Source organism: Suncus etruscus, chromosome 19 (assembly GCF_024139225.1).
Source record: "Suncus etruscus isolate mSunEtr1 chromosome 19, mSunEtr1.pri.cur, whole genome shotgun sequence".
Classification (NCBI taxonomy): domain Eukaryota; kingdom Metazoa; phylum Chordata; class Mammalia; order Eulipotyphla; family Soricidae; genus Suncus; species Suncus etruscus.
This window is the reverse complement of record NC_064866.1, coordinates 21,584,011-21,597,709: the sequence shown is the minus strand read 5'-3', so window position 1 is coordinate 21,597,709 and position 13,699 is coordinate 21,584,011. Positions and strand designations below refer to the sequence as shown.

Sequence of the window (13,699 nt, the reverse complement as noted above, 5' to 3'; positions counted from 1 at the left end):
TAACATAATACACAATGAAATACTGACATAGTAAATAACTCTAAGTATATCTTTCTATCCTAATTAAATATTCACTCACAATTTCTAGAAAGGATTAAGGGGTGGAGAATGATAACAAACCCACCACTCCAGAAATTAAAGGCAGCATATGAGCCCTCTCTAAACTATTTGAAGAAAGATACGTAAACGTAGTATGACTTATTTTCATTTGTAGTTCAAGGACAAGAAACCAATGTTGCACGTGCCTTGTTTGCAGAGGGAAGAAAAGATAGGGCATCCTCGAAAGGGGAGTCTACTTCCTTTTACCCATCTAAGTCACCTTGAAAGTGCCTGGGGCTGAGGTGGCAGAAGAAGACAGAATAGTAAAATCTTCTCTGAGAACCTGCACACCACAGGCCTTTCATCTCACCAGCTCCATACTGCAAATATCAGATATTGCCTGAGGCTCACTTGATCTACATGATGTGGGAAGTTAACCCTACCATGCAATTTCTCAGGGTGTCATGAAAATATAGCTAGAGTAAGTAATTCCTTTTAGTAGAAAATAAAAAACCACTTCCAGTTCTTTCACCTCTACTTTATCACTTACCCTTGCAGAAAAGAATTTCAAGAAAAACAAAATATGTCTTTTTTGAGGAAAGAAAAAGTTTTACACTCTAGAGGGAATCTTGACTACTCCCAAGTGGAGAGAGTTAAGTCCACTTCCCAAGCTGAGATGCAAGTAAGTCCTCACGATAGAGAAGGTACTTTATAAGGTAAAATAAAGGAATCACACATCTTAGGAAGAGATGTCAAGGATCCCCCAGATTTAGGAAAAGTAAATTTTACTCTGCCAAGTTAGTTTTTGTACTGTTTCACCAAAAGTTTCATGCTAGAATTATCACAAAAGAGGCAACCTTGGAACTGTGGATGGTGTCTTTTTATATTCTTAGCAAGGCTTTGTTCCACACTTGAACTGTCTTCTGCCAGGAGTGAGATTTATACACTGGGTCTGAAATTCTGCACCTAGAGGTTTTCAAGCGCACAGAAGGGTCTTATATTTTAAAGGCCTTTATACCTGTGAAATGGTTTGTTTTCCATTCTCTTTATCAGCCCAAAGTTACTTAGTCCATATCTCTGCTTTTAGCAAAAGATTATATTTATTAACTTCTAAGTTTTTAATTTCTAATTCCACAATATTTGTTCACAACTGCTGTATTTTTAATACAGGAAACATAGATAGCTGTGCTAGAACTTCAGTTAAGTCACATGCTAAACCAGGGTTCATCCTTTTTATAACTATAACTATAACTTTTTATAACTATATACTAGAGAAATAGAAGAAATGTTCCAAAGACAAGGTGACAGCTAAGACAGAAAAATATATTAGTAATATTTTATTTATAAACCCAATTTTATTGCATTATAACATTTAGTTACTGTGGCAACTTTTTATAATTGGGGAAACTTTTTTGTCAGATCACTAGAATATTTCTGCTGACACCAAATCAAAGAGCACAGATTGAAGAACAGGGTAGGGTGCTATACTAGTTGAACCATCTCCCTATTCTCTTGATTTAATCTATTAAAAAATCAAGGCAAGAGAAGCTTAATGGAAACTATACAGAGATAAGAATCTAGGATAGTAATAAACTCAAATTAACCATGGAATGCTATGTTAATCAAAGCTTCTAAGAAGATAAGCAGATAAGTACACAGAAGTAATTTGGAAAGATAAGTTGGTAGAATATTACCAAAATAATACATTGCTTTTGGGATTCAGCATTTTTTTTTCAAAACAATCCTGCCCTAATTAATTTTACCCCATATTCTATATGATATCTTTCCAATTATATGAGTAATTGGTCCTCTGATGTGTGGCTAGCTCTTTAGTTAGGATAAATCATATGGTCAAAATATCACACATGACTAATAACAAGAAAATAGTAGACTACATAATCTATTAATATATAGACTATATTATATGTCTTACAATCGCTATTTACTATTGATCAAAGCAATCTGATATGTAATGAAGTGGCTATCAAATATTCTGAAAAAATGTATTAAAATGTTCAAATATAATGAAAGTTGTGTAGGATCAATGGTTTTAAATACAGAGACTAAAGAATGAGAAATACTTACTGGCATTGATAAGGAAGATGTACCTGAAAGAAGCTAGGCACTATGATAATTGTTTGTTTTCCTTTTACTTTTAAGAAAATTAATTACAAAGATTACTTAAATAAAGAAGGTTTACCCAAAATGCTGCAACCCTACATCCTCTCTGTCATCTAACAGAGTTCTGTGCTTTGTGTATCTGTCATTGGTTTTCTCAGACTCAGATAAGTCCCAAAGAAGGCTGGCAAGTATACAGCTCTGCCCAGGACCCTGATGGACGATGCATTTGCACTGTGGTTGCTCCAGAACAAAACCTCTGTTCCCGAGATGCCAAAAGCAGGCAGCTTCGCCAACTACTGGAAAAAGTAGGTGTGCTGTATCTTTGGTATATACTTTCATTGAAATGCAGTGCTCTCCTAAAAGCAAATGCAAAACTCAAACATTTTTTATCATTTTCTATAAATAATATTTCAAACTGTTCATTGAATCATTCTGTTTAAATGACTTCTAGTTTTTTGTTCCAAAATTTACCTTTATAATTAAGGCTATCAAATTTTTATATCTAGTAGGTCTCTTTTATGAATGAAGAAGAAAAGTATAAAGTTTTAAACTGAAGAAAAATATCCAGCCTCAGTTCTCAGGATCATCCTTTTTGAAATCATTCATTTGCTTCTTATTAACATCCTTGCATAGAGGTTAAAATAATGGCGTTCAATATGCAAGCTAGACAGATAATGAATAACATAGTATTTATCATCATTCCCTAAGTCCTTGTTTTGAACATTGAGCTCTTCAATTTTATTCAATAGCATTTCCACCGTATAATTTGCTTAATCCATATCTTTAACAATCAAATGGAGAGTACCTTTGATTTATTCTCTGTTACAGATAAAAGTCAGCTCATGAGAGGTTATTTAGTTTGGGGAGAACAGAAAACAATGAGTGGTTCTTTCAATTATTCATTATTCTTATTCAAACATTTACTAATTCTCTGTGCTAGGCTCTGAATATAGTAGAACAGCTGGGGTAGGCAGAATAATAAAAGTATAATAGTATATTTGAGTTTGAAATACGACCAGAGATAATAAGATAAATTAGGTAATATTGGCTTTTAGAGGATATAATCCTCAAAAATCATTCTGTGAAATATCCTTTCAATGAACATCCACACAATTATGGCATTGAATAGGCACTTGGAAAATAAAAAGAAGCCAGAAAGAAGGAACATTAGCAATATTAATACATACTGACTCCAGCATATGCAATATTAACTCTAGCCACAATAGCTTTCTTCCATTACCATATAACAAAAATGTTACCACTGAGTACTTTATTCACTAATCTATTAATGTTTCTAAGATTTTATTCCATATTTTTACACAAAGAACAATCCATTTATCTTCTCTTTAACCTTAAAACTACTATTATATATATATTGGATTTTTCTTTAGTTCTTTTTGATGATAAGATCCCATTTTTCCACTAATATTTGTTCCCCTGGCAAAAATATGTTATATTTTATAGTGTTTCTTAAATTATAATAATATTGATTTATGAATTATGAATAATCTTTCATATTATTATTTATTTATATGAAAATAAATATAGAGTTTAATATTGATTTGCTACTAGGGAAATTAGCTATATTGATTAAAATTTTAATTTTCAATTAAATAAATTGAAATAGATTTTCCATTTTAAAAATTTGATTTCCCCTCAGACTGCTAATTTCTGCCTCAACCTTATTTTGCATACAGAAATATATTTTTCTATGTCAACAATGCACAGAAATATTTTCTTACAAACCAGAATTTTATATGCCGTTGTATTATTTTTATTTTGTTTTGTTTTGGGGCCACACCTGGTGACCCTCAGGAGGTACTCCTGGCTCTGTGCTCAGAAATTGCCTCTGGCAGGCTCGGGAAACCATATGGGATGCCTGGATTTGAACTGATGCAAGTCCTGTGTTTGCCATGTGCAAGGCAAAAGCCCTGCTGTTGTGCTATAGCTCCAACTCCCTATTGCATTACTATTTTTCAGTGTATTACTGTATTTATCCAGACAAACAATTGTGGAAAAAATTGAAACATAAATGAAAAGAAATAGATAATACTGTCCACTGGTCAACAACAAAATGTATTTTAGAATTATAATAAAAAGCTAGTTAAGGATGAATAACCAAAAATACTACATAAAAGATTTGTTCAAGTATTAAATGTATATGACTCCTCTATCCAACATACACCCTACTTAAAGTTTTGAGGTAATTTTATGAAATTATACCTTTAAATGTTCATCAGTACTTAAGGTAATTGAATACTAGGAAATATCTATATTTATTAAGAAAATGTGAATGATAATTATCCTCATGTTAGTTTATATAATACACTATATATAATATAGTTTGCTATGGTTTCTAAATCCAGTTAGGCACTAAGCAATCTAAAGTAGAGAAAAAAGAAAAATATGAGGAAAAGCAGAATCAAGTCCTTTCCGATTGGATATATCTTTATTTACTAATCAAGTGTGTATTTTATCATTATATCTGTTTTTCTATATATTCAATTGTACAAACTTACAATTGAATATTAGCAAAAATTTAATCCAATGTTAAATTCAATGTTAAAACTTAACTTGATCAAATTAAATTTAAAAAGGCTAAGTTTAGGGACACAGGGATAGCAAAGCAGTAGGGCGTTTGCCTTGCACACAGCCGATCCTTGACAAATAGTGGTTCAAATCCCCGCATCCCATATGGCCCTTGAGCCTGCCAGGGGTGATAACTGAGAACAGAGCCAGGAGTAACCCCTGAGTGCCACTGGGTGTGACCCAAAAATAAAAAATAAAGTTTTAATAATATCTAGATATATCACTTATCTATAAATATAGACTTTTACTTTTTACATAGAATTTTAGGAGGTATTGGTATGACCAATGATGAGTATCTTCAGATACAAATTTCAAATTCAAATGAACAGTTTCTTAAACAAAAATGTCTTTTTTTTTATTCTTTTTTTTTTAATTTTTATTTTTAATTATGAGAACAAGGGTGCAAAGAAAGAGGACAAGGTAAAGTTACAGTGGAAGGACAATCACCCATAACATAATTCTCAGAAGTCCCCTTGCTGATGTCTTAACTTTGAAATTTCAGCCAAAAAACATTAAGATAAATAAGACAGAATCCATGTACAATTACTTTGTAACTCAAGTCCCCAGATTATAACACATTATAATATTTCTTAACAGTACACAAGGCAATCTAAAGCCATAAAACTTACGTAACTCCTTAAACATTACAGGCATAGTATTTTCTTACATTTCCATATACATGCATATTAGCTTAAGTCAACCTCAAATTTTAAGTGAGTTCTTTTTAAGGATTAGAGTCAAAGGAGCACAGTAAAAATGGTGTTAGAGTGGCAATTGTTGTTTGCATAGGCCCACCAAAATATGAGGGACATGGAAAGAAATAACCTTGGCTTAAGTACAAAGAGACCAGACCCCTGAAGTTTCCTGGCACAAGACCAAGTCTAGACTCCGGGCAAGCTAGATCGTCCAATCCAATACATTGTCTGTAGTGCCAACACACTTTTATTTTTCACACAGTCTCTGTTGTTGGTATCATGCTTCTGTATTAAAAATCCTAGAATCTGCATATCTTACATTGAAGTCAGGATGTGGAGCATCCTCTCCTTTCACCTCACAATCAAAGGGCAATGCAGGGAGCCCTGTCCTGTAAGCAGATCGTTGTTGTTGTTAAGTCTTCTCAGTGTTAAGGGAAGTCTCTTTTGAGCAGGTCGAAGTCTGAGCAGTGTAGGTCTTCCGTGGTAGAGGATTGCTTCCAGGTGATGTTATAGACCAGCCTGGATGTTTCGTGGATGGCTTCCCTGGTTCAGGGGAGAATGGATTATGCCCTTTCTTCTGAGGTCTGTGCCAGGTCGTTATGTCAATGTTCAGGGTGTAAGGTCCCTTTGCACTACAAGATTTGTGTGTTTCAATCTCTATTAGTTAGGATCTTATTTGTATGTATAGTATTTTCCCATTTTAATGTGCCTATGCAAATAAGAAGCAATGCCACGTGGTGTTATTGGCACATATGGGGGCCATAAGAACAATTCCAATGATTCCCATGACATGGTTCATTCATAAGCATTAAACTGGGGGACTCTTCCACCAAAATTCCTTGTTAAACAACTCAAAAAGAGAAGATAAAAAGTGGTTAGAATCATCACTGTATAAGACAACATTTAGTAAGAATTATAGCTGTCAGAGAAAAAACACAAAATATTCTAAAGAAATACGTGTCCATTTTATGTATCTTGAAACAGTTTGGGGTTGTCACACACAATGCACAGCTTTGGACTGTGATTAGGATTGTACACTACTGAAGTTAAAAAGAGTAATGTAGGTTAGTGATGTTTGAGAGGGGGTTAGAGAGTTAAGGAGTAAAAAAGAGCTTTGTAGGGGTGTGGGAAAGGGCAGAATACAAAATGAATATTCTGTATACGCAAAACATAACATAAGAATAAGGAATATTCTGAATACATGAAGTACGCGCGGGGGCATAAGCCCCCCGCGCGGTTCTGTAGTTTTTGGATGCCTAGGGAGGAATTTCTCACCCCCTCCCCCCAGGGCCCGATTAACCAGGCATGGCCCTGAAGACCCGCCTGTTGTGGGGGGAATCTTGTTCACCTGGACTAAGTGGTCAGCCCAGGGGTCCTATGGCTATCTGTCCTGCCCAGAGCCCCCATCATACCAGTCAAAGGCACACGAAATCCTGGCATGCGGAGTGTTCTGAGCCCAGCCGAGCTTCTGTCAAAAATGTCTTTTTTGAACTCATACTTAGCCATAATGAAGCTGAAAATTACTTTGAAATCATTGCATTTATCCAAAATAAAGCCACCACGTTTTCAAAGTTTTCTTAGTAATTTTGTGTTGCACTAAATAAATGAAATTTTCTTTCTTTGATTTGTATTATTCTTGCTCTATTTCTTTGCCATTCTTTTTTATTTTTGAGAGAGAGAGAGAGAGAGAGAGAGAGAGAGAGAGAGAGAGAGAGAGAGAGAGAGAGAGAGAGAGAGGAGGTGTCAAACACAGCTGTTTTCAGGGCTTAAACTCAGGGATTGCTCCTCAGAGGAATGATCACATAGGTTCCAGGGACACATATGGTGCTGGGGATCAAACCTGAATCAGCCTTATATAAGGCAAGCACTTTACATGCTATATTATCACTTCAACCCTAGTAAACTCATATTTTGAATAAAGCATTTAAATGGGAATATTAATATATTAAGTAATACTTGGGAGTTGTGTAATATTATAGCCTATAGTGACAGGAAGAGGAAATTTTCTTTAAATCTTAAATATTTTTTCTTGAAGTCGGAGAAGTAATATAACAGGTGAGGCATTTATTTGTCTTGAATGCAGCCCAGCAGTGCTTGACTCTTGGCACTACATATGGTTTCCCAAAACCACCATGAGTGATCCCTGAGCAGAGAACCAAGAATCAATTCTAAGCATCACTGGATATGGCCCCAAAATCAATCTATATATTTATTCCTTTATTGGAAGACAAAGATGATTTTATATAAAATATATTTATTGAGGGGCCAGAGAGATAGCATGGAGGTAAGGTGATTGCCTTGCATGCGGAAGGACAGTGGTTCGAATCCTGGCATCCCATATGGTCCCCCGAGTCTGCCAGGAGCAATTTCTCTCTCTCTCTCTCTCTCTCTCTCTCTCTCTCTCTCTCTATATATATATATATATATATATATAGAGAGAGAGAGAGAGAGAGAGAGAAATTATTATTTTGTGCTTGGGTCTATAAAGAAATTTAAATAAAAATAAAAATTTAAATAAAAAATTAAATAAAATGTCTGAATGAGACACAATGTCTAGCCTCAATAGAGTATACAGAAGTACAACACACTTCTCTCATCTCATCCAACATTACATAGTTAATTATGATAAAAAATTGTGTATATATTTTGAAAGTTTTTAATTTGTAAAGGGTAAGATCATGAATCAAAGCATTAGAAATATTAAAGTTTGGGAATTAGTAAAAGGACACAAGTTCGATCCACAGCACCACATGCCTTGTTGTGCTTCAGGCTGGAGGTCCTGAAGACACTATGGTCCAAATGGATCCAAAAGTTTTGCAGTGACCCAGGAGATCCCAGCACCATGGGGTGTAAAACAGCACTGCATTCTCAGCCTCATTGTCCAAGAATAACTTGAACCAGTCTCCCAAGGCCTCTTAGTAAAACTTGGAAACACAATTTCCTTTCACAAAAGAAAAGGAAGGAAAAAATACACATTAATAAAAGCATAAGCTCTGACAAGAAAATGAACTGGAAAAAGTCAAATCTATATTCACGACCCTTTTTGAATTTTACAACTCAGTGGAATACATTAGCAATATGTTCTTTGGGCCTGGAAAGATAATAAAGGAAACAAAGAATTTGTTTTGCATGAATACAAATCTATGTTCTATGCCTGGTACCATATATGTTCCACAATGGCTACCAGGGGACACTAAAGCACAGAGGCTGGAATAGCCCCAGAGCACTGCTGCGTCTGGCTCTTCAATTCAATAAATAATTATTTGTTAGAAAGATGAGTTAGCCATCAACTAAGTTTTGTGATTTTATCTGACGACAATAATTTCTCTCTGAATATAACACAGACATAGGAAAAAGTATAATTGACCTGAAAATCCCAGCCACACTTTTTGGATAACCACACTTTCATGTTTAAATTTATTCAAATGAAGCAATCAAATATATCTAGGCATATTTACACATACTATATTTATCCAAGGGCACCTTTATTCAGTTTATATTTTGTAACATTTACTCATATTTTATGTCCTGAGAGAAAACTAACATAAACAATCTAATTTGTAGCCTCTTATCCGTCTACACATTTCTCCAATATTTTATTGTTTTATAAACTCTAATTTTTACATGTGTTTCTGTATTTGGATGTTATTTAGATGAAAGTTTGATTTAGAATTAAAAGCTAAAATTATATGAAGAACTTTACATTTGCTTCACTCTCTTGCTTCTTTTCTCATAGAAATACCTCCATGTTCAGCAAAATAAAATAAGCTTTAATGTATATTAATAAAATATGCTTTGATTCAATTTGAATGAGGCAGTTCTGAATTTCCAAGTAATACCTGGAAGATTCTAGGTAATACCAAAGCTGTTGACAAGACTTTGAGTATCCAAGATACAGCCATCAAAATATTCTTTATATCATTTTATTTGCATTCAATTCTTTATTCTTTAAAGTTTTCCTACTATTATAGGATTCTAATTTATTGTAAACTTAATAAATTTATTTCTGAATAATTTATTCTATTATAGCCTGTTGCTCAATAAACCTGGTATGGTTACATCAGCTTAACATATGGCTATTGGCTATCTACCAAACTCCTGATAGAGTTGTGCCCTTTTCAAGTCTTTTAAACTGTATAGTCACTGGGTTAGAATCTGTGAAAGCACTACTGCTACTCATCCTGGTTAATTTAGCCTGATCCCTGGAAGTCATCATATGCAGTTTGATGTAATATATTAGAATAAAAAAGTCTAGGACTTAAAATCTTTACTATGCTGCAGACCTGCCAAGAATACTCCATCTTCAAAGATTCAGAGTTAGGATTTATAGAAACAACTTACTTCAATGTATTGGGCCATTATATACTAAATACAATAAATACTATGCTTGGGCCAGAGAGACAAAGAAAAGCTGGTAAGGCACTTGTCTTGCAAGCTACTGACTCGGGTTCAATTCCCAGCATCCCACATTCCATTCCAAAGCCTGCCAAGAGAAATCCTTGAATATAGAGTCAGGAGTAACCCTGATAGGTGCAACCATAAAAAATTTAATAAGAAAATTCTATGCTTAATAATTTTGGTGAAATAAGATCACTTTTTTTGTTTGTTTGGGTGGGGGGTCACACCCGGCAGCACTCAGGGGTTACTCCTGGCTCTACACTCAGAAATCACTCCTGGCAGGCTCTGGGGACCACATCGGATGCCGGGATTCGAACCATGGTCATTCTGCATGCAAGGAAAATGCCCTACCTCCATGCTATCTCTCAGGTCCCAAGATCACTTTTATTGATGTGAGGGGAAATAAGGGAGTAATGTGTGTTTAAGAGATAATACAGGCTTCTCTAGAGTAAAATAGGAAAGCAAAGAAACAGAGATAAGCAAATGAGATCTATGTCAAAGGGAGAACATAATCTTTAGAAGCAAGTCTGTTTATGGTTTTTTTTATAAATTAAATTCATATTTATACTCAATCATTTTAATGTTATAATGTCTGTTATTATTTTATGTCTCAGTATATTGTTCCTTTTTTCCAGTACATTGTTCTCTTGAAGAGTTTTTTTTAAATGGTTTTCATGGGGAAAAAAGCCTTTTTAAATATATTGAACGTCAATACAATTCTATACTTGGCACTTAAAACTTCTTATTTACATACATGTTATTTATGCTATTTATTTACATCCATGTTATTTATGCTACTTTAGTAACAATTAAATGTGCATATAAGCAGAAAATAATGTATAGCCAATGATTTTTCAACAGGTTCAAAACATGTCCCAGTCTATTGAAGTCTTAAACTTGAGAACACAGAGAGATTTCCAATATGTTCTAAAAATGGAAACCCAAATGAAAGGGCTGAAGGCCAAGTTTCGGCAGATTGAAGATGATCGGAAGACACTAATGACGAAGCATTTTCAAGTAGGTTTGACTTTCTAAGGTCTTGTCAAATAAAATAAGATATTGAGTGCAAAAGATAGGCAGTATGGCACTGAACTAGAAATAACTATAGTTGGCCCATACATGCAAGGTTAAAGATTTACTAGGAATATCAGTCATTTCTCCATTAAAATTGACCATTAAATGCACAGAAGACTTACTGTGAAAAAAATTTTCATCCCCCTAGATGAAGTCTCTTAGATCTATTAGATAGATAGAAAATAGATCTTAGATATAGATCTTAGATCTAGTTATATCAATAATTTATAAAAAGGGGAAACCATTAGATAAATAATCAAGTTAGCAATTTTTTTCTGATTAGCTTATGTTCTGATAATATGAGAATTATATAACTAATATAGTTATCAAAAGTGACAATAGCATCACTATAATAGGATGAAAAACAGATTTATCTTAAATTTTGCTACAAATAGAATCTATTTTAGGCTAGAAAATGCAGAATAGCAATTACCTAAATATTGAATAGTGATGGAACCTTCTATCTGCACTTTTATCTGCATTTTTTATCAATATGTAGCACCATTTCATTCTTTAAAATAAGAATGTGATGAGTTCCTTTGAGCCTCACTAAACAGAAAGTCTGTTTCATGGAAGTTTGGCACATAATGTATAAAATACACTATAGTCTAATTAATAAAAAATATCCTCTGCTTTATATGCTAGTTAGGAAATTAGAATCACTGTAAATGAGAAGAATAGGTCTGAATTTGAACACTTGACCAAACATCAGGAGGTGTTTCTGGTTTGTTTTGTTTTTCACACATATTATAAAGCGCAGGAAGATAGCCAGAGACTTAAAACAAGATATCTGCTTAATGTATCATATTGTGGCAAAATTATTTTATGGTTTTGTTTTAGTTTTATTGACTGACGCTCATAAGCAATAAGAGGTATGTATAAATTATTCTTTAAATAAAAGTTATTTATAAATAAGCTTTGTACTGGGTTTAAAGTTTTATAGAGGTGAGCAAAAAAGAAGAAACAGGAATAAAATGCTTAGGGACCAGAGAGATAATATAGCTAGAAAGGTGCTTGCTTTACAGGCAGTCAGCCTAGGTCAATCCCCAGTACCACATATTGTCCCTTTTGAGTCACACCAGGAGTGATTCCTGAACACAAAACAATGAGGAAGAAAGTACATTAGGCATGGTCCAAAAACAATCAAGAGTTGAGGTTTTTGGCAAGAGAAGGAGCTAAAGAGATGAATTGTGAACCTCAGCTTCAAAAGAGAACTAAGGAAAGCCAGAGATTATGATAAAGGAGCAAATAAGAGTAAAGAATAAAAGATAAAAGATATTTTAAGAGTATTGCAAATTACAGAGTGAATAAACTAGAAGAATGAGAGAAGTTGTGGGGAAATTGTAAGTAAAGAAAACAAAGGCTGAGGAGTAAATTATTTCTTTTTTTTTTTTTGGAGTTAATTATTTCTAACCTGTTTTTAGTGAACTTATATTATGGAAAATCAGTATTGGTACATATCTTCTATGCAATAAACAGGCAGGAAAATAGTAAGAATTTGAGGCAGGGGCCGGAGAGATAGCATGGAGGTAAGGCTTTTGCCTTTCATGCAGGAGGTCATCGGTTCGAATCCCGGCACCCCATATGGTCCCCTGTTCCTGCCAGGAGCAATTTCTGAGCCTGGAGCCAGGAATAACCCCTGAGCACTGCCGGGTGTGATCCAAAAATAAAAAAAATAAAAATAATAAAAAAAATTAGAGGCAAAACACTATTGAACCACACAAAAGAAATGCATTGATTTTGGTTTTTTTTGTTTTGTTTTGTTCCATACCTGGTGGCACTCAAGGGTTACTCCTGGCTCTGTGCTCAGAAATTGCTCCTGGCTCAGGGAACCATCTGTGATACTTGGGATGGAACCTTCTTCTGTCCTTGGTCAGCAGCATGGAAGGCAAATGCCCTACCACTGTGCTACCACTCTGGCCCCTGATTTTGTTTTTTATTTGAGAAAGATCAGGGAAATAATGATAAGACTTAATACTCAAAAATGCAGTTTAGAAGTTTGCCTTCCAATCACTCCCACATCCCAAGAGCTAAATTACAGGAGGTATTACAATAACAATTTTTTTCATGATTAATTTTAATTTTAGGGTGTATTCTATATTGTGCAATAATGTGTCTAACACTAAAGCTATCCAGAGTGTATGACACAGTAATATATGATGCATGATGAGAATTCTCAGGAAGAAAAAGGAGCAGAAGGAAGAGAGCTCAGGGTTTCTGGCACAGAATGAAAAATGACTCAAGATCACTAGACTCCTGATGCCAAGAGGAAGTTTGAGGATGCCAGGGCTGGCAGAGTTAGGAAAATATTGCAAAGCACATGCACTGATGTCTTAAAAGAAGACCCAAAACAACAAAACAAACAAAAAATATCTAAGGGAAAATCCTCCCAACTATAATTTTTCCTAAAGCATCTAAGGAAAAGATAATGTTTGGCAACAGTATATGAAATAATGAAGTAGATGCCTAAGTTAAGTACTACCATTCAAATAGCCCATCATGTCAATAGCATTATCTTCCTGAAAGATTACACATACTCAACACACAGTTCCCAGAACTTCAAATATATTTAAATATATGTTAACCTGGTTAATCCTCCCAGAAATTCTATATAGTAGATGCTATTTTTTTTTGCTTGTTTTTTTGGTCCACATCCGTTTGATGCTCAGGGGTTACTACTGGCTAAGCACTCAGAAATTACCCCTGGCTTGTCGGGACTATATTGGACGCCGGGGGATTGAACCGTGGTCCTTCCTTGGCTAGCGCTTGCAAGGCAGACACCT

The 13,699-nt window shown here is 34.4% G+C and overlaps 1 protein-coding gene across 3 annotated transcripts in view; it reads left to right on the top strand.

The window, feature by feature from the left end:
- Positions 1-13,699, top strand: part of OLFM3 (olfactomedin 3) — a 200,233-nt gene that overhangs the window by 165,717 nt on the left and 20,817 nt on the right. For 2 of the 3 annotated variants that reach the window (XM_049765746.1, XM_049765745.1), the window contains exons 2-3: positions 2,319-2,465; positions 10,704-10,859. In XM_049765746.1, the coding sequence (XP_049621703.1) occupies positions 2,319-2,465; positions 10,704-10,859 (303 nt within the window). The remainder of the gene's footprint in view (positions 1-2,318; positions 2,466-10,703; positions 10,860-13,699) is intronic. The other variant, XM_049765747.1, reaches the window with a different exon arrangement.